Source organism: Callorhinchus milii, unplaced genomic scaffold (genome assembly GCF_018977255.1).
Source record: "Callorhinchus milii isolate IMCB2004 unplaced genomic scaffold, IMCB_Cmil_1.0 Scaffold3, whole genome shotgun sequence".
Taxonomy (NCBI): Eukaryota; Metazoa; Chordata; class Chondrichthyes; order Chimaeriformes; family Callorhinchidae; genus Callorhinchus; species Callorhinchus milii.
The window spans coordinates 5,393,254-5,421,168 of NW_024704744.1; the positions used below are offsets into that span (position 1 = coordinate 5,393,254).

The 27,915-nt window shown below is 42.8% G+C and overlaps 1 protein-coding gene across 1 annotated transcript in view; it reads left to right on the forward strand.

Moving 5' to 3' along the window:
- Positions 1 to 27,915, forward strand: part of eys (eyes shut homolog) — a 528,873-nt gene that overhangs the window by 109,379 nt on the left and 391,579 nt on the right. The window contains exon 12 of the mRNA XM_042332751.1: positions 16,905 to 17,027. Coding sequence (XP_042188685.1) covers positions 16,905 to 17,027 — 123 coding nt within the window. The remainder of the gene's footprint in view (positions 1 to 16,904; positions 17,028 to 27,915) is intronic.

Sequence of the window (27,915 nt, forward strand, 5' to 3'; positions counted from 1 at the left end):
AGCCAATTTGCGCACAGCAATGACCCACAAAAGCAAGAAAGTGACATGTCCAATTTTATATGGGGAATTTGTTGGCCATGACACCAGACGAAACTCCCTTCTCTTTTCAAATAGACGGGACCTCTCATCCGAAGGAAGGCATCTCCGACAATACAGTGCATCTCAAGCAATACATTTGAATGTGTATTTTGTGAGCAAATGTCGCAGCCAGTTTGTGCACAGCAATGAAAATATTACATTTGCGAGAGATGAAACTTTAGTTTTTATTGAGAACAATGTAAAAGACTGTGGACCTCTGGTAGCTCTTTTTCATGTGATTACAATTTACATTAAGGACGTCTCAAAACGATTCACACAGTTGACTGGGAGTCCGAGCTGGGTGCGTGGAATGCAGAGAGAATGGGGAGAGGCAGCGAAAAAGCTCACTGAAAGACTGGTCAAAAATATAGATCTTCAGGCATGATTTGCAGGCGCGGGGGGGTGGAGAGTGTGAAGAAGCTTTTCTGAATCGAGTTGGGAAGAACAGGGGTAGGGTGGCTGAAAGCTTGTCCATCAGTGGATGGGGCAGATTGAGATGGAACCAGAGGGCGATTTACCTAATTACCTTTCAAAAGTTCTTTTCTCCCGCACGTTCAGTCAGCTCCTACCCACTCCCAACCCCCGGCAGCTAGCTGTTTAAACACTTTAAGGTGTCCTCCCTGAAAGGCGCTAAATGTAAAGTGTTAATAGTAATAATCCTTGCATTTGATATAACGTCTTACCACATTATCGAGATATTTCAAAGTGCTTCACAGAATACATTGTAAAGCAAATTGACTATATTTTGTGGGCGAAACACAGCAGCCAATTGCGTACAGCAGTGTCCCACAAACCGTCATGGATCGAGTGACCAAATTATTATTTTTTTAAAAAGATTTTTGAATTGTTGTTTGTTGGTGAGACTCTCTGAGACTATAACTCTGTAGTATAGCACAGCCCTGCCTGCATAAATGGTGCTACTTAAATGCAAATCAATGTTGTAATGGATTCTACTTCAACCATTGTTTTGGATTGTCATAATAACTCTGTATGTGTGGTGTGAGTGTTATATTAAGCCCCCTCTCCTATCCTTGTCATTTTCCTTTATTTTTCATCAGCGGTAAATAACCTAATTGCACAACAATTATTCAGAACGCTGAGCATCAGCCGTTCTTTCTCCCTTTCCAATTTTAATTAGCGACCAGAAATTAAAATCCAATCTCAATCCTTTATAGTTTGTTGGCCTTTCCAGATATCCTTATTCTAACGCGATGATCTGGCAACTTAATTTATGCAGGAAGTTCACCGACATTCAATCACAGTTGTTTTTAGCTTGTTCTTGTCACTCAGTTCTCTCGGTGGGAAGCTGTGCAGTTTTAGTTGGTCCAACTCCAGCAGTAGTCAACACATACTCTGAAGTCCCCAACCCTTGGCTCTCAACAGTCATGTCACCAACCTGTTGATAGTGTTAATAGGAAGAAATTATTTCCACATATTAGTGACCAGAGGGCATCAATTTCAGAAAGTTAGCAAACGAGCAAATGAGGAGGTAGGAGAATTTTTCTCATTCAGAAATCAGTTAGGATATGGAATGCTATATGTCAGGAGCAGTGGTGATAATAATAATAAATCATCATCATAACTACAGGGAGATTGGTAAAGGGCAGAGAAACTGGAAGCCAGACACATGTGGAACTCTTCAGTAATAGTGATAATCTTTGCATTTATTATCAAGCCATATCACGTTGCTTCAACATGTATCACAGGTTTTACAACAGCAACAAGATTCCATTTATACAGCGCCTTTCACATCGGGAGGACGTCCCAAGATGCTGGACAGTTGGGTCAGGACCCGAGCAGGGGGGAAATGGTCAGGGTGAGGGGAGGGAAGGGAGGGAGCGAGGAGGGGGAAATGGTCAGGGGGAGGGAAAGGAGGGAGCGAGGAGGGGGTAGAGAGTCGAGAGGGGAGCTGAAGGCATGGTTGAAGAGAAAAGTCTTGAAACCGGCTTTGAAGGAGGAAAGGGAGGAGGCGGAGAAGGCACTGGGGGATGGAGTTCCAGAGCCTCGGGGCTGAGAGGCTGAAGGCCCGGCCACCGATGGTAGGCCGGTTGGGGCGGGGGATGTGGAGCAGACCAGAGCCAGAGGTACAGAGGGTACGGGCAGGTAGGTAGGGGGATAGTAGGTCAGAGAGGTAGGAGGGAGCAAGGCCGTGAATGGCCTTATAGGTGAGGGTGAGGATCTTGAATTCGAATTACTGTAGTGTGACTGTTTACAGGCAAGCACAGTTTTAGTTTGGAGACCCCTAAGCTTGGCGATGGTTTTCCACATGTGTCTAACACATGTCCAACTCCTGTCCCACACCACAACCAAAAAAAATCCAAATAACATTCATTATCAATTGAGAGCTAAAGCATAAAGGTGTGGATTTTCAGGGACATAGAGTTACATAAGCAGTGAAACAGGCCATTCGGCTCAAGTAGTCCACATGAGTCCCCACCCTTCCTATTCCCTTCTCATATATCCCTTCTCCCTCATATATGCATCAAGTCCCCATGATGCGTATTTGTTTCTGGCAGTGGATTCCAGATTCTTACCACCCTCTGTGTGAAGAAGTTCTTCCTGAGACCTGCCAACACCTATGTCTTCTTTTGGACTCACTGACAAGTGAAAACGAACCATCAAAGTCCACCTTATAGAATCCTTTTATAATCTTGAATGCCTCTATCAGGTTCTCTCGCCTCAATTCTGAAGCGAAAAGCTGTAATCCTTCTCAAAAGCTGCAGCATTATAGCAGCTTTCAGCCACGACTCCCTATCTCTCCGCCTTGCCGCCTCTTTGCCCGTCTTCAAATCACACTTGAACATTCCCCTCTCTGATGTGCCTACGGTCACCTCTACTTTCTTCCCAGCTCAGCAGCAAACAATAGCGCTCTGAGACGCTGCTTGAACACTATCTAAATTCAAGTTGTACCCATTCATGAGGTTAAAAGTACAGTTGGGAGTTTTTGCCTATGAGAGAAAGGCAGGAGAATAAAGGAGAGAACGCAGTGAATGTTTTATTTATTTTCCTCAATGGTACGGTCTTCACAAGTATAAACTTATGTGGGACAAGCATCTGGTTTGGATACTCTTAAGCAATAGGGATGGGTTTCTGCATTGTCAGACACCTGGCTGACCAGAGAAATAAATCAACTGAGCCGGTCTGAAATGTAAAAACGAATTAAAGTCAAGACAATTCTTTTCGTTGTCTTCAAATGGAAATATGTACTATCCACGAGGCACAGGAGGTAGCTTACATTAAACAAAATAACAGGTTTGTGCTCTTAGGAACATGCAGGAGATGGCATTGTCTCTGCACGACTCAGCGACGAGCATTACTGTGTGAGCCAAGGCATCTCTGGTACAAAATGAGCCACACTCAAGTTCAGCAGAAAATTGTTTATTGGCATTTTGTTTCCTGCGAGTAAATCCCTTCCTTGCCGGCCCAAAGACAGTGTGTGATCAAGAATGATAATAATAATAATCCTTGCATTTCATATCACAGCTTCGAGACAGCAACAACAAAAAAATTACATTTGTATAGCGCCTTTCACGTCGGCGGACGTCCCAAGGCCCTGGACAGTCAGTGTTTCGGACCCAAGCTGGGGGTTGGGATTGGGGAGGGTGGAGGGCAGGGGGGGAAGAAGGGTGATTGAAAGCACGGTCGAAGAGGTGGGACTTGAGATGGGTCTTAAAGTGGCAAGGGAGCGGGTGAGATGGAGGGACTGTGGGATGGAGTTCCAGAGGGTGGGGGCAGAGTGACAGAATGCCCGCCCGACAATGGTGGGGCGAGCAAGGCGGGGACGTGAAGCAAGCCGGAGCCCGCTGATTGGAGGGGGCGAGTAGGATGGTAGGTGGTTAGAAGGTCGCAGAGGTAGGGGGCAGCAAGGTCACGGAGAGCTTTGAAGGTGAGGACCAGGATCTTGATGTAATGAAAGCATGTATGAGGGTTTCGCGGCTTGCGGTGTGAGACAGTGGCAGAGCTGGGCGATGTTGAGGAGGTGGGGGAAGGCAGAGCGATGTTGAAGAGGAGGGGAGCAAGGACAGAGCCCTGAGGAATGCCGCATGAGACAGTACGGGGTCCAGAGGAGAAACCGTTTGTGGAGATGAAGTGGAGGTGATGTGAGAGGTACGATCAAAGCGCTTCACAGAGTATACTGTAAAGTGAATTTGTGGGCGCATCACGGCAGCCAATTGAGTGCCCACAAACAGTCGTGGATTGAGTGACTAATTTTATTATTATTATGTAATGGAGTCCTGTAGCTCAGTGGTTAGAGCACTCGCTTTGCAAGTGAGAGACCTGAGTTCAATCCCAGGCAGAGGGCGAAACATTGGGCAAGTTTCCTTACTCCACACAGAGCCTAATAATAATCCCTCCAAAACCAAAAACAATAATAAATTGGTCATTTTCAATCTACGACTGTTTGCGGGACACTGCTGTGCGCAATTGGCTGCCACGTTCGCCCACAAGTATACAATCAATTCACTTTACAGTGTGTTCTGTGAAGCGCTTTGGGACGTCCTCCCGACGTGAAAATAATAATAATAATAATAATAATCCTTGCATTTGATATAGTGCTTTTCACATCGGGAGGACATCCCAAAGCGCTTCACAGAATATACTGTAAAGTGAATTGACTGTATCTTTGAGGGAGAATATATATATCAAATGCAAGGATTAATGGAGTTAAATGTAATGGAACCCTGTTATAATGGGGTGGTTAAGGGGGCAAGAGAGTATGTGTGTGTGTGTGTGGTTGGTGGGGAAAGGCAGGGGGAATGTCCCCATAAAATCCCAACCTATGTTATCAATGTGTCCATCTCTCGCCTTTGAGTCAGAAGGTTGTGGAAGAGAAAAGATAAGGTACCAGGAAGTGAAGAAAATTTATAGGTGCAGGTGAGGAGTTTGAAATCGATGGGGAGAAAGTAGGTGGCAAGTTTGGAATGAGTTGTGAATTGGGGGTGGGGAGGTGGGCAAGCGAGGCGTGTGTTGGAAACGTCTGAACATTTAAGAAACATCAAACTGTGTCCAGCATCATGGTCTCGGAAATACTTCCTGATATCTGTCCTGAATTTGCCGTTCACGACTCTGAGCCCAAGTCCTCTTGTTCTGCTTTCTTGACTTATCTGAAAGTAATGTTCGAGTTTACTTTCTCAAACCCATCAAGAATCTTATAAGCCTCTGTAAGGTCCCCTTGGAGACGGCACTCTTTGAGGAAATAGTAAAGAAAAAAGGCGAGAAAATATCCAAGGTATTATGTAAGAGATGTATAAGAATTGGCTTGAGATGAAAGAAAAATATTGCTATGGACATAAGAGAAAATTTTTAAAAAAAAGACTTTGCAGAAAATGAAAGTTTTTTTATGGAGCGGGGGGTTAATTGGCCCAAGAGGCTGCTCCATCTAAACAACCACAACAAACAGCGATTTGGGTAGCACCTTTCACGAGTGAAGCATTTGCACCCAAACTGGAGCTGGAATCAGGAGGGATAAGAGCAAGAGGGATGGAGGTGGGAAGATGATCAAAGGTGCGACGGACAGGGGGGTCTTGAGACGCAAAGGGCACTATATAAATCCAGGTTGTTTTTATTATTGATGGGAATTATTCTTTGTTACTCTAAATCTACTAATGTATCATCAATGTGGAGTCCTGCAGCTCAGTGGTTAGGGAGCTCACCTCACAAGCGAGAGAGCCGGGTTAAATTCCCGGCAGGGCGAAATATTCGGAAAGCTTCCGTACTCCACACGCTTCCGTTTTCCCTAGCAGTAAGTAGGAACTTGGCTGTTAGTCGATTGGCCGTTCCCTTTTCCAGGGATAATAATTCCTAAAAAAAATAATTTTGTCATGCAATCCATGACTGTTTGTTGGACACTGCTGTGTGCAATTGGCTGCTGCGTTTCGCCCACAAATATACAGTCAATTCACTTTTCAGTATATTCTGTGAAGCGCTTTGAGATTTCTAGAAGATATCTGGATGAAAAGCGCTATATCAAATGCAAGTCTTATTACATATCAAACAGAATGTGGACATTTAAGATCCTGCAAAATAATTTGAAAAGAGAAGGTACTATGTGGCTATCTATTCCCCTGCAAATTAAATTAATCCTTCACTTCATAGCTTTTTTTTTGTGACCCTATCTCCCCCATTCTCGCCCGACTCCACTTGCTCCCTATCCTTCAGAGGATCCAGTTCAAGATCCTGGTCCTCACATACAAAGCCCTTCATGGCTTCGCCCCACCCTACCTCTGTGACCTCCTAACCCCCTACCAACTCGCTCCCTCCGCTCAGCCGGCTCTGGCCTGCCCCACATCCCCCGACCCACCCGCTCCACCATTGGCGGGAGAGCCTTCTGTCACTCTACCCCCAACCTCTGGAATTCCATCCCTCAGTCACTCCACCTCGCCTCGTTAGCCTCCTTCAAGTCCTGCCTCAAGACCCTCCTTTTCGACCATGCCATCAGACATCCCCCTTTCCCTCTCCTTCCTTCCCACCACACCCACCACACCCCCTGACCCCAGCTCAGGTCTGAAATGCTGTACTCTGTCCAGTGCCTTGGGACATCCTCCCAACGTGAAAGGCGCTATACAAATGTAATCTTCTTGTTGTTGTTCTGTAGATAAGAATTTTCTATGAAATTCACCAATGTAAGCATGCAATGGGAATTATACGAATAATAAACCTTGAATTTGATATAGCATATTATCATATCGTCGAGACATCTCAAAATGCTTCACAGGATACTGTGAAATGGTGTGACTGCATGTAGTTTGTGGGTGAATATGGCAGCCAATTTGTGCATTGCAAAGTCCCACAAACAGCCATGGAGTGGATGACCAATTATATATTGGGAATTGTCAGCTAGGACACCGGGAGAGAGAAACTCCCTTCTCTTTTCGAATAGTGCCGTGAGATCTTTAACATCCACCTGAACAGGCAGACTGGACCTTGTTTTAACATCTCATCCAAAGGATGAAAACTTGCGCTCTCCCAGCACTGCTTTGGATTCTCAAAAGTAAGTCAAAATTAATCCCTCCATCCAAGCCCTTTCTCTGACAAATTCCCTGTCATTTCATTTCTCCACATGGATGGGAATCTACCCATCCACTTCAATTTGCGATGCTCTTGATTGCTAAGGGATTTAGCTACAGGAGACGTGCATTGTGCACTGCTGACTTTGATGTGTATTTTAAAGTTTTAACTCATTTCACCTTTCCCCTCTCACTGACGTACCCTAACACAATTCTGGCAATGTTGCTGATTGATAGCAAAATTCCTTCATGCCAGTGCACATGTGATAAGACATCTTCAAAATGCAAATATTAATTTACACCCTAAATAACTCTCACCGCCACCGTTTTTACAAAAAGTCATTTAAAAAAAAGTTTTTTAAAGGGACACCAGTTTCCATTTAAAAAACACACGCAAAACATCTTTATAAAAAAAAATTCTGATTTATAAATCTAAAGCTTGGCATCTTGTTCCAGCTGTCCTCTTTGATGAATTTCATTCAAATGACCGCTACGCCAGTAATCAATTTCAAGGTGATTGTTTAGTAAATATTCATGAACCCGTCTCTGGGATATTAATTTGCTTTGCTTTTATTCAAATTGATGGTGAATATCTGTTGCATCCACTGTAATCTCTTATTCTGTTTCATGTTGACATTGGTAAATGAGATCCAGCTTTGTTATTCTGTAGATTTAAAACAATCTGGTACATGAAAGTGCATGATATGGTTTGTGTGTCAGCCTGGCTCAGTTGCTAGTACTCTCGCCTCTGAGTCAGAAGGTTGTGGGTTCGAGCCCCACATCAGGACTTGGAACTCATATAGTCTAAACTGAAACTCCAAAGCAGTGCTGAGGGTATGTTTCATTATCGGAGGTGCCATCTTTCAAGTGAGACATCAAACTTTGCCCCATCTGCCTGTTTGGGTGGACCCTAAAGATCCCATGGCACTATTCGAAGAGGAGGGTGTCCTGGCCAAGAATCCCCAAATAAAATTGATCACTAACATCATGTCTGTTTGTGGGACGTTGCTGTGTGCAAATTGGTTGCTGCATTCACCCACACAACACAGTCACCACAGTTTACAGTATGTCCCGTGAAACACTTTGGGGTATCCCCCACCATTAAAACTGCTGTACCAAATAATAATAATAATCCTTGCACTTGATATAGCATCTTATCATATCTTCGAGATGTCTCAAAGCGCTTCACAGTATATACTGTAAAGTGAATTGACTGCATTTTGTGCACAGTATTGTCCCACAAACAGTCATGGATTGAGTGTTATTTTTCTGCGTGTGAAGTACATACATTGGCACAAACAGTTGCGTTGAAAGGCCTGTTCCCAGGCTGTAGATTCTGTGTAATTCTACGCATATTAATTTGTTGACTATCATCTGAAGTATGACAGCAAGTTAACAGATCAAGGTGATACTGGCAAAGAAGTACTTTGTAATGCAGGTCACATTTAATAGAATCAGCTTCCCACAGGCCTCCCCAGAGATGTGCTCTGCAGCTAATTCAGCAAATCTGAAGCGAACAATGCAAACAGAGGAGAAAAATGATGGAAACAGCCCAAACTTCTGTAGACCCTCTTTGTGTAGAACAATAACTCAGTGCTTCAGACAGTGGGGTTGGATGCTGAGCAAGGGGGGAGGTGAAAATAGGCATGGCAGAAGCAGTAGGATTCAGGTGGGATTAAAGACAAATAACGGGAGGTGGGGAACAAGGTAGAATGGTGGGAATGAGGCGGGGGGTGGTGTGGGGTGACAAGGTTGACAGGTAGAGGCAAGGGGTTCCAGAGGTAACAGGCTGTAGTACCTTAATTAGAACATTTTTGTGCAGTGCAAAAGAGCTCCAGAGTATCACGTCATGTAGTGAGAGCATAGTGTTCATTAGCAGCACAGAGCAGGGCTTTCCTGAAAGACCCTATCACTCAGTATTTGGGTCAGTGTTGAACTCTGCATCCAGCACTCGCCTGTCATCACATATCAGTTTGGAGCCCTATAATCCTTTCAAAGCAACTCAGAGTACTTAATGCTAACAGTGAGTCTTATACAGCAAGTTTCACCTCTCTGTATAGCTGGCCATATAATGGTAGGAGATTTACATCAGGGGAAAACTGCTTAAAAGTCCTACCCAAAGGACGGTACCTGTGACAATGCAGTCCACTGGACTGGATTGTCTTCTAGACGTCTTAAAGTGTTTCACAGAATATACTATACAGTGAATTGACTGTATATTTGTGGGCGAAAAGCGGCAGCCAATTGCACACAGCTGCGTCCCACAAACAGTCGTGGATTGAAGTGACCAATTTATTTTTGCTTTTTTTCTTGAGGGATTATTATCAGGCGTGTGGAGTAAGGAAACTGAATGAACAGTACCTGAGACCCAGGAGCTGAACAACCAAATAGTGTTTGATCGGCGCCTGCATGTGGCATGTTTATGAAATTCTGCATCTGATTAACTTTCAAAATAGATTGTGTTTTGCTGTGCACAGTGTGTGCCAGAGCCTGAAATGATCTGCTCCCTGCTGTTTCTGCGCTGTCTGATTTGCTTGCTCATTCTCCTTGTGTAGCCAGCCTCCCTCCTTGCCCCACTCCTTCCCTTTTCCACTCCAACCCCTACCTCCACCCCGCACACACACACATACCTCCCGCCCAGAGTAACCTTTAGCCGATGGTTTCCACGTCTGCAGATGTCGCCCCAAAAACACACAGATGTTTCCAATTATTCCAGGCAATTGGCTGCCGTATTTCGTCCACAAAATATAGAGTCGATTCACTTTACATTGTGTTCTGTGAAGCGCTTTGAGACGTCTTGAAGACACAATAAAGTGCTTCACCTCGCATATCGAATGCAAGGATTATTATTATTATCTCTCCAGAACACCCACCGTACCAATCCTTCCATCGGAACATCTAGCTGCTTTTTAAATGAGTCCCAGGGTCCCAGTCTGAACCATCCTTCCTTTTAACTTGTTCCCATCTTTAATTATCCTCTGGATAACGAAAAATTCACCTGATATTGCCCTTTGCAGCTCTAAATCAGTGTACTCCAGTTCTCTAGTTGTGCTTCATCCTAAAGTATTCCTAAAGTTCTTGGTTTACTTCTTCAACGCTAATTAAAATGTAACATAGCTTATGAGCTCCCTTCTGAGTGGTCTTCTCTCAAGATTGAAATTCTCCAGCTTGTCTCGTAGCTCATTCCTCTAACACTGGAAATCATCCTAGTTGCTCTCCTCTGCGCTGCCTCTTGCACGGCCCTGATAACACGATGACCAGAACTCTAGACGGAGCTCTGGTTATTAAATGTGAGCCTCTCTATGTGTTGACCTCTGCCATGATCAGCCTATCAAAAATGTTTATGTTTCGCCCTTGTTCTGCGGCCAATCTACTGTGCCTATACCTGGCCGGTTTGCAGGTCTACAGCGCAGATTGTGCCTGATGCTGGGAAATGTACCACCCGCTCATACCACACATGAGCTGCAGGTAAATCGGTGCAGAAGACAGATAGGGTTTGTTCTGCGGAGTTGCTCTTTTTAATATTCATAATTCACCTACGAGTTGCTGAGACAATTAATGCAGGCTCCTCTGTCAGTCATCCAGCTTGTGGTGTTCTGACACATTAGCTGCTCTTTTTCCGATGGGCTTATAACTCAACCAGCTAGTGTGAGCTAGAGATGAACATCCAGCGCACAGTACGATAATTGAGTGAAATTGACAGTTCTCACCCACCGTGCACATTCTATTCGATATCTAGTAAGTGTTAGTCTGGCTCGGTCGGTAGCTCTCGCGCCTCAGAATCAGAAGGCTGCCCGAGTCAAAGCCTCATGTCACTATTCCAAAAGAGAATGGTGTTTCTCCCATGTCCTGGCCAACAATCCTCCAGATAAAATTAATCTACACATCATACTGTGTGAAAATTGGCTGTCATGTTTGCTATAGAACACACAGTTACTACATTATGCAGTAAATCGTTTGGAGTGCTTTGAGACATTTTCCTGACGTAAAAGGCACTTATGTCAAATGTAATGATTATCGTTAAGTGCTTCACAGGTAATCACTGTCAAATGAAGCGATTGTATTTGGGGACAAACACACATGAAGTGAAGGAAGCTTTTTTAGGGGGGAAATCAGCTGGGACACACATGCGCGAAACCCATCACTATGCTTAAGAGTATTCTCACCAAGAATTCCATGCATCCCACTTACACGTGGAAATTCCAGAAATAGATTGCTGATAGAATTTAATCAAGAAGATATGATGGTATCCTTAGCAACCTCCTGAACAGACAGACAGGACCTTAGTTTGAATAGACAGCATTGCTGCCCATTCAGAGTTGCCCCGAGTACTGGTGTGAGACTTGAACCCACAACAGTGGAGTCCTGTAGCTCAGTGGTTAGAGCACTCATCTTGCAAGCGAGAGACCTGGGCTCGATTCTCGGCAGGGCAAAAACTTGGGCAAGTTTCCTTACTTCACACGCCTGATAATAATCCCTCAAGAAAAAAAATCAATGATAAATTGATCACTTCATTCCACGACTGTTTGAGGGACACTGCTGTGTGCAATTAGCTGCTGCGTTTTGCCCCCAAATATTCAGTCAATTCACTTTACAGTATATTCTGTGAAGCGCTTTGAGACGTCCAGAAGACATGAAAACTGCTATATCAAATGCAAGGATTATTATTATGTATATTTACAATCTCCTGACCCAGAGGCAAGAGTGCTCCCCATTGAAGGCAGGTTGACCCCTGTAACACAAAGTAATGTAGAACAAGAAAGGTTGTGCATGAGAAAAGGACTGTTGGGTTACTGAGCTTCATTCCTTCAGTAAGCTAACTTTTCCACCTTAGCTACTTATCACCTCAATGTTAACTTCTGTCATGTTTACGTCGTAATTTGTGTTATGATGAGTGAAAGACTTTTTCCGAGTAAATTTACTTTCCACGTCTGATCTTCAGTCTGGGCTTGCTTTGAACTAATACCCTGAAGTAATACCTTGAAGTACTGTAATACCTTGTTGATTCCGTTCAATATTATATATCCCAAGGGAGGTTCCAATGAAAACGGCCCATTTGATCTAATTCTTCCAGAGAACCCAGCCTATTTCCTAGAAATACACAGACCCTACATGTTTTAGAAAATGCTTTCAAGCACTTTGAGATGTTCTTGATGTGATGAAACGCTGGTTTGCTTTATTATTTACCTGTTGCATTTCTTAGAATCAGGTCAGCATTCCTGCCTCAACAACTCTTCCTGGTAACCCTGTTCAAACTGTTAATTGCCCTCTGAGTTAAGCAATATGTCATGAGTGTTAAGTTGTGGACTTAATAACAGTAATAATCCTTAAGTGTGATATTGCACCTTATCGCTTTGTTGAGACGTCTCGAAGCTCTTGATTACAGAATGTATTCCAAAGTGGATTGATTGTATTTTGTGGGCGAAACGCAGAGCCAATCGCACACAGGAGTGCGCACACTGACATCAGCAAGCTCAGTGATGGAATGAGTGACCAATATTTTTCTGGGGGAGATTGTTGGCCAGGACACAGGCAGACTCTCTTCTCTTTTCAAGTTGTGCAAAATGGATCTTTAACGTCCGCTGAACAGGCAAGACGGGACCTCGGTTTAACTCATCTGAAGCACGGCTCCTCTGACATTGCAGTGAGTTTGAGTGTCAGACTAAACTATTTGAGTTCAGAAACTTGACTTGGGTCTTGAACCTACTCACAACCTGCTTCTGACTCACAAGCAAGAGCTTTGCCAACCAATTCCAGCTCATCGCTTGAGGCCACAGTTCCACACAGCCTATTGCTTTGATGAACTGATCCATTGGGAGACTGTCCTTTTTCTCAGTCGTCCTTTTCGCTCTCCCTTCATTAACAACTGGCTGTTAATGAAGTGAAGGTGAGAAAGGACGTCTGAGTCAATTGGAAAACCATATTCATTAATCTTGGTGTCCAATGTTATTCCCCTTGTCTGTATCTATCTAAATATCTCTTTGTCTTCAGCTGACTCCTGGTTTATTCTCCGTCTCATTCCACCTCCTGTTCCTCCCTCTCCCTTTAACAGGTGAATTCTTAACAAGCTTTAATTTAAATCGGGAACAATTCTGTTAACCACAGCTATTGATTAGCCCATTGCTTAGATTGTGTGTTAAGGCTTATTTATTCTCTCGGTCATCAATGCCAGTATTTATCAGTGTGATCCAGACCTGTCGCCTGTGTGAGGGATGAATGGTGTATGGATCATCTTGACAGGGCATAGCCTCATATCCATCAGCTGCTGAATTTGCCAGTTTCAGAAAATAAGAAGGGTGCAGATTAAAAATGTTTCTAATAAGAATTCAAGGGGGAGGTTTAAAACAGTAATAAAGTAATAATAATCATAATAATTATCCTTGCATTTAGCTGTGGATGCTGGATCCATTCAAAGTTTCAAGACTGAGGTGGACAGATGTTTGTTAGGTCAGGGTATCGAGGGATATGTTCAAAGGCGGGTAATTGGAGTTGAGATACAAATCAGCCAGGATCTTATGGAATGGTGGAACAGGCTCAAGGGGCTGAATGGCCTACTCCTGTACCTATGTTCCTATGATTCTATGTTATAATGTCTTATCACGAGACTGCATTGTATCAGAGGACAATACACTGTAGTGTAATGTGAAGTGGCTGTGCGTATTTTGTGGGGTAATGTGGCAGCAAATTTGCCCACCGTAGTGTCCCACAAACAGCATTGCGTCCTACATATCTGCCATCCCCTTCGATCCACCATTGGTGATAGTGCTTACAGGCACTGCACCCCTTGACTCTGGAATGCTCTCCCTTAATCCCGCCGGTTTGATTTGGGGGATAGGAGGGAGAGACAGTGCGTTTTCCATTCCAGACACGGGGAGATTTCCATGTAGGTGGCTTTGTATGTAAAACACTATATAAGGTGCTATATCAAATGCAAGGATTATTATAATTTTACACATCAGCCACACTGATGGATTTTTTCCAGTGTCAGACACTGCCTGCCCCAAAAAACTGCAGTTGGGACAAGGTCTGTAGGTTCTCTTGAAAGGGAATTACAAAGTTACAACGACAACTTGCGTTTTTCAGGATTCTCTTTGGAAGTTGCAATGTAACAACTTGCATTTTAAGTCTCCGAAACACTGCCTCATGTGAAGATCACTGTATAAATGCAACTTGTTGTTAAATTGCCCCTTTCACATCCAATCATGTCTCGGAGCACTTTATAGTTACAAATGACATTTGTATAGCACTTGGGACATCCTCACGACCTGAAAGGCGCTATACAAGCGTAATTTGTTGTTGTTATTATCAGACACGAGGCAGAGGGTGGGGTAGAGAAGTGGGAGGTGGCGAAAGGCACAGTTGAAGATCGTAAGATCACGAGATCGGTTCGGATGAAAAGGCCCCCCCAGAGCAAACACCTTACCATTCTCTCTATCACTGCATCAAGCTGCTTTTGAAATGAGTCCAGACAGTGTCTTGATAGGTTTTGAGGCTGGACGTGAAGCGATAGAGTTAAAAGTTGCTTAAGAAAGGGCAATGTTAAAGGATATAAGTGAGCAGGGCAATGGGATTTCATCAAGTGGAAAATGAGTCCAGAGCGGAACCCAGCACCAGCTGAATGGTCTGGTTCTCTATGTTGTCAAATTAAAATTCTCATCGAGCCATAGAAAGCTTGTCAATTGTGCAAGGTGAATGAACAGGCTAATGTGTCCTCGTGTGCTGTTAATTACCGCTTGTGTGTGTAGGAGGGGGAAGGGGAGAGAGTGGAAGTTAAGGTGAGAGAGGTGGGGGGACGACAGCAACATTAACAGGCATTTGTTTATTGCCCTTCACTTAAAATAATGTCTCAGAGTCCTTTACAGTGGTGGGAACGCTGTTTTTTGTGCCTGTTGTGTTCACCTACAAATACAGAGTCACCACACTTCAGCTCTGTGAGAAAGCTCCTTGAAGTACTCTTCACCCCTCCCAAACGAGGTGCAAATTTGGGTAGCAAGAGGTGAAGAGTGGGGGGGGGGGAAAGAAGCAAGAAGGGCAACAGATCCCATCGATCGTGTGTTCACCTGATCGCATCGTTAACTGCCAGAAAGAAACAAATAGTAAATAATCTTCGCATTTGATAAATCACCTTCCCACGTCGCTGAGACGTCTCAAAGCGCTTCACAGAATATACTGTGAAGCGAATTGACTGTATATTAAGTGGGCAAAACGTGGCAGCCAATTGCGCACAGCAGCATCCCACAAACAGTCGTGGATTGAACAACTTTAAAAGAAGGAAAGATATAATGAGGGTTGGGGGGGAGGGGGTTAAGGTAAGAGACGAGAACACATACTATTTTTAAACAAATGAATCTGCAATAAAAAGGGTCTCTTTAGTAAAGTAATTCAATCTTAATTTAAATATCTTCATTGATTTAAAATTCAGATAAAAACCTCTGCAGATTAGCACTGGAACTAACAAGAGGAATGGCTGATGTAATTCTTTGAACTGCGTGGTTGCATTCTCTCGTCGCCAGCAACAAATTAATTGAATGGTTCTGGTCTTGACAGCAAAACACTTTCATTAAAGTATAAGGTTTATAAATTCTAAATTTGGCTTTGAAGATGCACGGTGACTTGAGTTATTGCATGAGGTGCGTTACATTGTAATGCATGAAGTTCACCTGATCGCGTTGTTAATTGCCTGATGTCAAAGAAAGACATTATCCTGAACAACTGCGCTAGCCTGTAGCATAATAGCCCAGGAGTCATAGAAACAGGCATTACCTAGTAAACAGTTCATCATAGACCAGATCATTGGTATTTCTCTATTCAACCTTGCAGTGCTGACACCTCATTCAGTTGTATTGTCAGCCATAACCTCAACTTCAGTCTGACAGGCAGATACTTCACCTGTAACTCACAAAGATATCTCTGAAATAATATTCATAATTAATTTATTACGCCGGTTACACTAAGCCATCTCAAAGTAGGTGGCAGTTTTTCTGTTAAGTGTAGCGATTGTGTATTTTTAAGGTGAATACAGCAGCCAATTTGCACACGGAATTGTCCCACAAAACAGCCGTGAAGTGAACGACCAATTTAATCTGGGGGATTGCTGTAACATTCTTTATAAATCTTTGTGAACTACATGTAGCTGAATCTGCAGGCCTAAACTACTCTTTACCATAAAATTCCTGTGAACAGCTTTGAGGCTCTTCACAATGTGAAAGGTGCTATATGCAAGCATTTTTATTATTGTACATAGTCAATACACCTGACAGTAATGCCTGTGAAGTACTCTTGAGATGAAGTGAAAAGGCGGACTATCAAATGCAAGGATTGTTCTTATAAATCTTTGCTGAATTTCAAACTTTTTTATTAAACCTTGTTAAAAGATCACATAAAATTCGGGCTCCAAATGAAAGAGATATTGAAGGTTCCCTATAAACCTGGTGCAATAATAATATAATATTAATAATCCTTGCATTTGATATAGCGCCTTATGAAGTCGTTGAGACATATTAAAGTGCTTCACAGAATATACTGTAAAATGAATTGACTGTACATTTTCTGTCCAAAACTATGCAGCCAATTGCACACAGCGGTGTCCCACAAACAGTCATGGATTGAATGGCCAAAATTTTTAAGGGGGGAAGTATTACTACCCCAGAAAGAAATCCATCAATCGACTAATAACCGGGTACCTACTTACTGCTCATTCAGTTAGGACTACCCTACCCTTTAGGGCTTTAGCTGAAAGGGTTAACAACAGGCAAGTGGGAAGATAGCTTTTGCGTTGGTAATTGTTGTACCCACTACCTTTTCTTTATTATTTTCAAGGTTACGATGGCATAGACTGCTCTATTGATCTGGATCTGTGCAGTATGGATTTATGTCAGTCTGCCACTGTTAAATGTACAGAAAGAATGGATGGACACAACATCACTTGTATGTGTCAGCCCGGTAAGTAAGACTTTATCGAACCGTGTGATAAATTCTCAATGTCCTGTTTGATAGCAGCACAATTTCAGACGCATAAATCAGCTGACAGTAGTCGTGAATGACAGGGAATCTTTTCTGTATGTCAGCGGAGCAGTGCAGATGTGCCATTGCCGGCTTTCTGAAAGCCCAAACCATCCCAATTGGGTCAGTTAGTTGAGCACCAGACATTGGAAAAAAGGGGTCAAATGTTGATGGGTGCACCTGCCTTCACCATTCCATATAAAAAAAACACAACTTGCATTTACATAGCAGCCTTCACCTCGTGTCTTGAAACCTTAATGATGGCATAGTTTGATGCTGAGCCTGAGAGAAGGGGAGATGCAAAAAAAAATAATCAAAGTAAAAAGAATAAATTGGTCACTTCAATCCACGACTGTTTGTGGGGACACTACTGTGTGCAATTGGCAGCTGAGTTTCTCCCACAACATATACAGTCAATTCACTTTACAGTATATTCTGTGAAGGGCTTGAGACGTCTCAGAGACGTGATAAGGCGCTATATCAAATGCAACGATTATTATTATTATTATGACTTTAGGCATGGTCGAAAATGAAGGTCTCCAGTTGCAATTTGAGGATGAGCAAACTTTAGGAGAACGGTAGAGAGTTGTGAAATGATATTATAGCGAATGGAATGTCTTTGCACACAGTTTTAGGATCAAGCAATCCCCAGGTTAGCCTCTCTTCAGTCCTGTCACTGTTCCAACTAAGTACTCTGGTGCTGATATCATGGAAGAGATCTTTCCTGACCAGGGTGTAATTCACGTGTCTCATCCTAGCCAGCCTTAAGGCGCTCCATCTGAGAATGCCAATATAACACTAATTAGCACTGAATCACGGGCTGCTTTCTGCTTTGTGTTCACAGCAACTGTGAGTTAGGTTAAGATTATCCAATTTTATTATTATGTAAGGCTCTTAAAGATGACAGAGAGAAAGGGTGGGAAAACAGAGAGAGAAGGAGAGATGCAAGAGAATGCGACAGAGACAGAGAAATAGAAAGAGAGAGAGAGAGGAAGAGAGAGAGACAAACAGAGGGAGAGGGTCAGAGGGAAGAAAGGAGTCATGGTGATGGGTTTCTCTCTGAAGGAAAGCACCCTGGTTACCTAATCCTGGAGAGTATTTAATTGGTTGGCAAAAGCAAAGGCTTGGGGAGCCCAGAATGTGTTTTGTTGAGTGTGTTGCTGTTTAACTAGCTAAAAACACATCGCTTCTCACTGAGAGCACTGGCTGATGAGAAAACTTTGGTTTGTTGCAAGTGGCTACAGAAGCCAAGGCCATAACATTTAGAAGGAAATGGAATGAACGTTTGAAGAGGGAGATAATAAAAGGATATAAATACAATACAACATTACATTTGTATAGTGCCTTTCACATTGAGAGTACGTCCCCAAGGCACTGGAGAAAGAGTAGAGATTTGGGATTGGCATAATTCACTACATTTGAGGGACGAGCATCATTTTAAGCTCAATGAACCGCACAATCTCCTCCTTCATGTGTGTCAGCCTGGCTCAGTTGGTAACACTCTCGCTTCCAAGTCAGAGGTTGCTGGTTCAAGCCCCTTATCAGGGCTTGAACTCACATTATCTAAGTTGGGGGTGTCTTGCATTGTTGTTCAGATACGATGTTAAACTGAGGTCCGGTCTGTCTGTTCAGGTAGACGTTAAAGATCCCATGGAGTTTCTCCCGGTGTCTTGGCCAGATAAAAGTTATAATTAATTTTGGGTCTGTTTGTGGGATATTACTGTGTGCAAACTGGCTGCCCCATTCACCTATAAAATGCACCGTACCTACATTTCACAGTATATTCTGTGAAGCACTTTGAGACATCCTCCCTATGTGAAAGGTGCCTTTGCCAAATACGTGGATTATTATCCATTGAGACGGTTTTATGTCTCTCATGATTTATTAAAATTAAATCAAAAAATTATAGCACATTTCCATTTGTAGGTGTTCAACTCGTAGCAAGGAATTAATCATCAAAAAGGAAAATTGAAACAAGTTATAGAAGTTATGTTAATAAGTTGTGAATAAGGCATTTATTCTTATTCACTCTGTGGAGTACTGTAGCTCAGTAGTTAGAGTACTCAGCTTGCAAGCAACAGGACCTGGGTTCGATTCCTGGGCAAGGCAAAATGTTAGGCAAGTTTCTTTACTTCACACACCTCTGTTTATCTAGCAGTAAGTAGGAACTAGGTTGTTAGTTGATTGGCAGATCACTATTCCGGAGGTAATCTCCCTCAAAAAAATAATAATTTAGTCATTCAATCCACAATTTTGTGGGACACTGCTGTGTGCAATTGACTGCTGCGTTTCATCCACAAAATATACAGTCAATTCACTTTACAGTCTATTCTGTGAAGCGCTTTGAGGTGTCTCGAAGATATGAGAAGGCTCTATATTAGATGCAAGGATTATTATTATTATTTATTGTATATAGCTTCAATGGCTTGAACTGGCCTTTCTGTGCAGTAACATTGGATTAGCTTGACAAAGGAAATATTGTCAGACTGTAACACCAATGGACCAGTGGCTCCATAGGCGGTGACACTCATAAATTGCAGAATAAAAACTGGATGCTTGACATGTTTAAATCATTCTGCTTTAAATAATGCGGATGCTATTATGTGTGCGATTTGCATAGTTTCCATCTATAGGGATGCTCCTTCGGAACAATAAAGCTGGCTTGGGCATAGCTTGACTTGTGAAATCACTGTGAATGATTTATACCGCGTGTTAAAAGAGTATTAAGGCTTCATAATTTCAGGTTTTCACGTTCTTTGAAGTCAAATTTTAAAGTTGGTAAAGCCTTCATTAATGCAAGGTGTGACATTGCTGGTAAATCTTCGAGATGAGCTGTTACCATTAGGTCTTGTAATTACCCACTCAACACAGGAACAGTGAGCCTTGTCCCATTCGTGACTCAATTAACCAGTTGTGTGTCAGCCTGGCTCAGTTGGTAGCACTCTCGCCTCTGAGTCAGAAGGTTGTGAGTTCAAGCCCATGTTGGGACTTGGAACTCACATCGTCAATGCTGACACTCCAACGCAGTGCTGGGGGTTGGGTATTGCATTGTTCGAGGTGCTATCCTTTGGATAAGACTTTAAATCAAGGCCCTGTCTGCCTGTTCAGGTGGATGTTACAAATTTTACGGCGCTATTCGAAAAAAAAGAAAGTGTCCTGGCCAACAATCCCCCGCAATAAACTTAGACCTTTATTCCATTCTGTTTGTGTGTTTGTGGGATATTTCCTTGTGCAAATTGGCACAAAGCACACAGTCCCTCCAAATTGCAATATATCCCATGAAGTGTTTTGGGACCTCTTCCTGACATGAAAGGTGCTGTACCTAACACAATTTTTTTATGTATCAAAAGGCATCACATAGGTACAAGAGTAGACCTTTGAGCCCTTCAAGCCTGTTCCGCCATTCAATTAGATCATGGCTGAACTTATTGATCAAAGGGCAGAGGATTTACGGTTAAGTGTATTGACTGTATTTTGTTGGCAAGAGCGCGCAGCAATGTCCCGCAAATGGCCATGAAGTGAATTAATTTTTATTGGTGGTGATTGTCAGCTAGGACACCAGGAGAATCTTTTTGAACAGCACCACGGGATCTTTAACATCCACCTGAACAGGCAGATAGAACCTCGGTTTAACGTCTCATCTGAAGGACAACACCTGGCCGGACAGTTAGCTCCAAATCCTGACACAGGGCAATAAACACCCTTTATATTTATAGTCCGTTCATATAGGTCGGACAATCTTTGAGATGCACAAATAAAAAATATGTACAGAGACTGCTGCCAGGATGAGAGACATCCAATTAATTTCTCAGTGGTGAGGAATTACATTCACAGCCATTCCCCTTAGATCTGTTAATTTTCCTCTTCTGATCTCAATGATCTTTGGTCCATGACAGCAGCAACCTTTACCCAGTGCCGGAGTGGTTCACAGTGGCAGGGGTTGATGCAGAGCAAGGGAGAAAGGGGAGGTGAGCATATGTGGAATCAAAGAAGTAGGCTTTAGGTGGGAATCTCAAAGACAGATTGAGAGGGCGTGAATCAGAGAGGTACAGGCTTGAAGTTGTGTACCGTATTGCATTGCGGAGTCCTGTAGCGTAGTGGTTAGCCTGCTCACCTTGCAACGAGAGGACCCGGGTTCGATTCCCAGGCAGAGCAAAACTTCAGGCACATTTCCTTACTCCACACGCCTCTGTTTCCCTAGCAATAAGTGGTGTTAGATATCAAAAAGGTCACCCAGCATTCCGTTTAGGTAAAATCTGTTAAGCCGAGTTTATTCGAACAAAAATATCATTGAAGCGCGCTTATTTCAGCAGTCAACCATCAACGCCACTAGACCGAGTGCTGCGAGTCCGGAACAGGGTTCTTTCTTAGTTGCTTCAGTTATTCAGGCTTTCGATCTTCCATCACCGTCTGATGGCACCGTTCCGGACTGCTTCCCACTTCTCTTTTTTGGCTACTTATAATCAGTCGCCTGACTTGCCATTACATGCCGTATTTACATATCCAATCACTTTGTATTTTACCTAGCCTTATTCGGTGGTTGGTCGACCAACCGCCTCATTCTGGAGTCCTGTGGCACAGTGGTTAGAGCACTCGCTGTGCAAGCGAGAGACCTGGGTTCAATTCCAGGCAGAGGGCGAAACCTTGGGCAAGTTTCCTTACTCCACACAGAGCCTAATAATAATCCCTCCAAAACCAAAAACAATAATAAATTGGTCATTTTCAATCTACGACTGTTTACGGGACATTGCTGTGCGCAATTGGCTGCCGCGTTCGCCCACAAATATACAGTCAATTCACTTTACAGTGTGTTCTGTGAAGCGCTTTGGGACATCCTCCTGACGTGAAAAGCGCTATATCAAATGCAAGGATTATTATTATTATTGTCCTTCCTAGGGCCCCTCTACCCACCTGATACAGTCGCGTACTCAGGTTAATCAATCATTTGGCTTGGTGCCAGCCTGATTAAGTCTGCACGAGGTCTTCCCTTCTTCCCTTTGTCCTGTCTAAGATAGGAGTTTGATCAGTTTAGGGCTGTATCTGGTGCTTCTTATTTTGTTGTGTTGGATCATTAATATATTCCTTTTAAGTGACTGGTTATTTCTTATCAGTATCTCGGGATGGATGGTACAAAGGTCCTCTAGTTTAAGCAACTTGCTCATTAGTTGCTATTCTTGAGGGTTGCCTTCTGTCTCTTGGCCCTGTCAGAAACTAGCGACTTACTGCTAAGTCGAGATCCTGTGTTGACCGGTACCTTGGAACGTTACCTCTGTGATCTTGTTGTCATTTACTGATAAGAGGTGAACCCCTGCCCTTTTCCAAAGCTGTCCTGTTATTCTTTCAAAAACAGAGAAAACCAGATGTGTCCTATCCCATGACTGTCACTTTCTCCATTCTACATTTGTTTAATGTTCATTATTATTCGACTACAACTTCTATAATCTAACAGTGGGAACCTGAAGACCTTTCATTTTGACCGGGAATACAGTCAGCTTCCCTCCCTCACCTGCTCAGTGTCAACCATATTAAGAACTCCAAGACGCTAACTGCCTTAAGGATGACTTATCAATGTTATTTGCTTTACAGCAGTGTGCAGTGACCGATCCAGACCTGTGACTAAAAGAGGCATTTTTGTCACCTTGATCCATTCTCTTTTTTGTAGAAAATCCCTTTAAACGTTAAGCTGTGCAACCACCTCAGAAAATTAATCCATAGCCAATGAATTTTCAGCAAATGATAATATTGTGGCCTTTAGACTTGCAGCAGGAGGCAAAAGATCTTGTTCAATTCATGAAAGTGATATAATCTTCGGAAAGATTTGCAATGAGAGCAGGAGTCCAACCGTGTGCCTTAATCCTTTTACGTATACTAAATCTGGACTGACACAGAATAAAGTTGCATATCTAAGACTTGGATGTAGTGAGACTAGCTGTCTGAGTTAGACCCAAAACAAGGATTCAATTATCAATGAAAAGATTATCTGATGTGTAAATGAGTTCATCATGAAGGTGGCTTTTTCTTATTTCTTATCACTCACCTGAACTATAAAATGTATGAGATGCTGCATTTATCTTAGGAAAGTCACTACCTGCTGTCTCCCTTCAAGCCTGGCTACTCTTTCTATGCTCCACATACACAGCCACTGTTCAAGGGCAACTTTCAAGCCCGTTACCTCTACAAACTCTCACATGATAATAAGATCACAAGATTAGTTTGGATGAAGAAGGCCCCTTGGTTCATTTGATCTCATCTATCCCAAACACTCACCCTATCATCCCCCATCACTGCATCGAGGTTTTTGTTTTAATGAGTTCAGCATTCTGGCCTGACAACTTATTCCAATCGTTATTTACCCCGTAGGTGAGAAAAACTGTAATTGCCTTTTGCATCTCTAAACCTATGTCCTCTTGTTCCACTGTCTTGGTGCATCCTAAAGTATTGTTCTGGTTTTACTTTTTCAATCCCTTTTAAAATGTTATATAGTTGTTTGAGGTCCCCTCTGATCCATCTTCTCTAGCACTAGCTTGTCTAATCATTGCTCACAGCGCAAACTCTCACTTGCATTCTAGTCTGGCATCGCTCTCTCTGTTGCCATGGGTTAAACCCACTCTTCGCTTTTGACCTCACTGGGATAATCCCATTGCTGTCTTCATTCTGCCCCTTCTCCCCAGCTTTCCCCAATCCGCCACAGATTAATATGAGATACAAAGGCTTATCTCCTAACGGCTCTACTCTGAAGCCAACAATCTCTCTCTGTCCTGCCTGAAGGATGCCTTATAAATGTTGTTTGCTTTACAGCGCTGTGCAGTGTACAGTGACCAATCCATACCTAATCCTTCTTTCGTCGATGCCCTTTACACTTTTGGGAGTCTGATCTTTCCCCTCATGTTCGGCTGTGATGTAGGGTGACCTATGTTTGTAAACCAAATCCAGGGACACAGATATAAAAAAACTGAACTCACCACAATTCCTGATGCTGGCAGTGCAGTACTGGAGAAGCTTGATGGATTCATGTCTGTGTTTCTCTAATGAGTGGATCTGTTTTTGGAATGTTATTGCTCTTGCTCCATTTGTTCCTGAACTCAAGACGGGGCTGATTTGACACAAAGGGCTCAAAGGACCCTTAATCTTCCAGATTAAGATTGAATTTGTTTCCCACATGCCTGCTCGATCGTAAACCTAAAACAATAAAATAGTGTTCAGTCGAATTGTCATCAGCTGAAATTCCCTCATTTCTGCTAAAGTGAAAATATTTTGTCTGACCCAATCCTTTCTCCTTGTGGTGTCCTTTTGTCTTACAATGCAAGACTGTGCAAATTTATTTTTGATTCAATCTGAATTTTAGTTCTTTTTATAAGTGCAAGCTTCCGAACTGAGACTAAGCTGGAAAATCTTCCACATTCCTGGATGATCTAATTTAAGGCAGAAATTGCCTCACAGGCTAAGATCAGGGCGAATTTTAGCCCAGAAAAGCCCTAGTTTATTCAGTTATTCCTCATCCCTCCTGAGTCCTCACCGTTTTAAAAGCCAAACTCCTTTTGTCATGTCCTACTTTTAATTCATTCTTTCTCTTTCCTCCTATGCAGATATGAGGGAGTGGGGAATAGAGGGGCGTAGGATATGTAGGGACTTGTGTGGAGTAAAATCAATGGTACAGACTAGTTGCACCAAATGGCCTCTTTCCATACTGTAATGTTCAATATAACTACGTAGAGTTCCCTTTAGAATTTAAACTGAAAAGCTTAGCATCAATTAGCCACTAATCCTTACTCTTATTCCTTATTCACCTTGTTAGCTCTGTAGCCCTTCACACTTCTCAATTTCGAAAACCCACTGTTTCTTTATAATAATCATATTTCTCGTATTTGATATAGCTCCTTTCATGTCAGGAGATTGTCTGAAAGCGCTTCACAGAATTTAAGTGCAGTGACTGTGTATTTTGCGAAAACAACAGTCAATTTGCACACAGCAACAACCTCTACACAGCCATGAAATGAGTAATCAATTTTATTTGGGGGATTGTTGGCCAGGACACTGGGAGAAACTCCTTTCTTTTTTCAAATAGTCCTATGGAATGTTTTACCTCCAACTGAACAGACAGACGGGAACTCATCTGAACGATGGAATCTCTGACAATCATTGCTCCCCCTTCAACTAATTAGAAAGTCAGCCAATATGGAGCTTGAACCTATAGCCTTCTGACACAGAGGCAAGAGTGTTACCAACTGAGCCAGGCTGACACCCCTTCCCTAACCCCCATCAATCTCATTATTACACGTGGAGTCCTGTAGCTCAGTGGTTAGAGCACTCGCCTGGCAAGCGAGACTTCTGGGATCAATTCAGGCAGGGCAAAACCTTGGGCAAGTTTTCTTACTCCACACGCCTAATAATAATCCCTCCAAGAAAAAAAGCAATAATAAATTGGTCATTTTCAATCCACGAGTGTTTGTGGGACACTGCTGTGTGCAATTGGCTGCTGCGTTTTGCCCACAAATATATGGTCGATTCACTTTACAGTATATTCTGTGAAGGGCTTTGTGGTGCAATATCAAATGCAAGGATAATTATTATTACTTGACAGCGATTACTTATTCAACACTACTAGGTGTAATCAGGTGATATCAAAAGGCGTGCTGTTTCTTTTATGTTCTTTATGCCTTTAATCTCGCTCTTCTCATTGCTCCACTTGCTCTCCCTGTTCAAGTCTTCTTTTACATGCGTATGAATACTTCGGAAAACAGCAACAGGAGAAAGATATTCAATAATAATAATAATCTTGCATTTTGATATTGCAGGGTACCAGAAGAAATTCACTTCTCTTTACGAATAGTGCCATGGGATCTTTAATGTCCACCTAAACAGCAAAGTGGCTTGCTATAAAAATAAGTTGTGCTACAGTGTTATTGCAAGCCTCACATCCTCCTTGGCCAAAGATTTATTCTGCTGCACAACAGCGATTCACAGCACAGAGCAAAATCCACAAAGGGATTTATATGACAGGAAGAAAGAGGAAACGTAAAGAATGATCAAGCTAGTCAATGGATTTTATTGCTGAACTGAGACATAATTTAAGAGATGGCTAGGTATGCATGCCCGAGTCTCTCACAAGGAAGCTAATGAGTTCCATGATGAAGTGACTCCAGAAGTTTATCAGAAACAAAGGTTGCGGCACCAGGCACTGATTATATATATATAGCACAATGTCACATGCATTTTAGCTACTTATTACTTCAGGATGCACAAAGGGTGTGAATCAGGCTCTTTAATGATGTGATGTCTCTCTCCCTCCTCGTCCCCAATGGAGTTCAGGGCTGACAGGCGATGTGCACAGCAAATGGCCACAAATGCCCAGAACGCAGTCTGAATATGTTGGTGAGCATTGTTGCTAGCAGTGCACATTAATGATCCTTACATTTGGTACAGCGCCTTATCACGTCGTTGAGACGTCTCAAAGCGCTTCACAGAATATGTCGTAAAGTGGATTGACTGTATTTTGTGGGTAAATGTGGCAGACAATTATACACAACTGTCCCACAAACAGTGGTGGATTAAGTGACCAAATTATTTATTTTTTTGTTTGTTTGGTTGGTTGGTTAGTTTTTTGAAGGGACTATTACCCCCCGGAAAAGTGATCCATCGATTGACCATCAACCGGGTTCCTACTTACTGCTTAATAAATAGGGGTGTCGAGTAGAGAAACATGCCTAACCTACCTGGGAATCAAACTCAGGTCTTCTCACTTGTGAGAGGAGGGCTCTAACCAATACACTAGGTGACCCACATTCTCTGATCAGTTTCATGCTGCGATAAATAGAGGGTAGAGTGGGGTATTCTGGAGCGATAATAAACCTTGCGTTTGATGTAGCACCTGATTGCATCACTAAAACATCCCAAAACACGTCACAGCGTTTACTGTAACATGTTGTGACTGTGTATTTCATAGGCTCTGGGGCCAGGAAATTTGAGCAAAGCAACAACTCACAGATAGCAATGAAAAGAACAAACAATTTTATTGGGGGATTTGTTGGCCAGGACACCTGAAGACACTCCCTTCTCTTTTCAAATCTTTAATATCCACCTTAACAGGTCGATAAGATCGTGGTTTAAAGTCGTACGTGAAGGGCTACATGATGTTTTCTCTGGTGAAATGATAGGTCACATTTCCGTATCTTTACCCAGAGGTTAATCAATGACTGGAACAGGATTACTGGGATGAGTGGTTGGGGTCAGGACACTGGGACTCATTTAAAAAAGCAGCTTGGGTTTGATCTGGAGACAGCAGAGTAAGTGTTCTGGAAGGAATGAGATCGGATGGGCCTCTTCATTCAGGCCAACCGTGTGATTGTCTGTCTTGTGCTCCTTAATAAAGCCACTTGTTGCACTGTTGTAACCTGCAGTCCAATTGCAGTGTGGGATTTAAATCACTGGTTCTTTTTCTCCACAAGGTGAACTCACCTGTTCAACATTATACTAATTTCAGCGAGTTCAATAGAGCCGCAGTGAATATTTCTTCCTTTGGGACGTGCTAACATACTTCAAACTGATGAATTGGTAGTCACGCTTTCTGGAAACTAATAACTCTCTCTCATTTTTTTTTCCCGATCCACTTAATCCTGTTGCAAAACAATTAGACAGACCGTCGGTGCCTGTTTCAGGTCCCACTGAATCTCTTGTGCAGTGTCTCTGCTCTTCAGTGAAGTACAGAATGCTAGCAGCTCTCTACATATGTTGTCGGCCTAGCTCAAGTAGTGGCACTCTCATCTCTGAATTAGGAATTTGTGGGTTTAAGCCCCACATCGGGACAATGAACTCGCACAGTGTAGGCTGG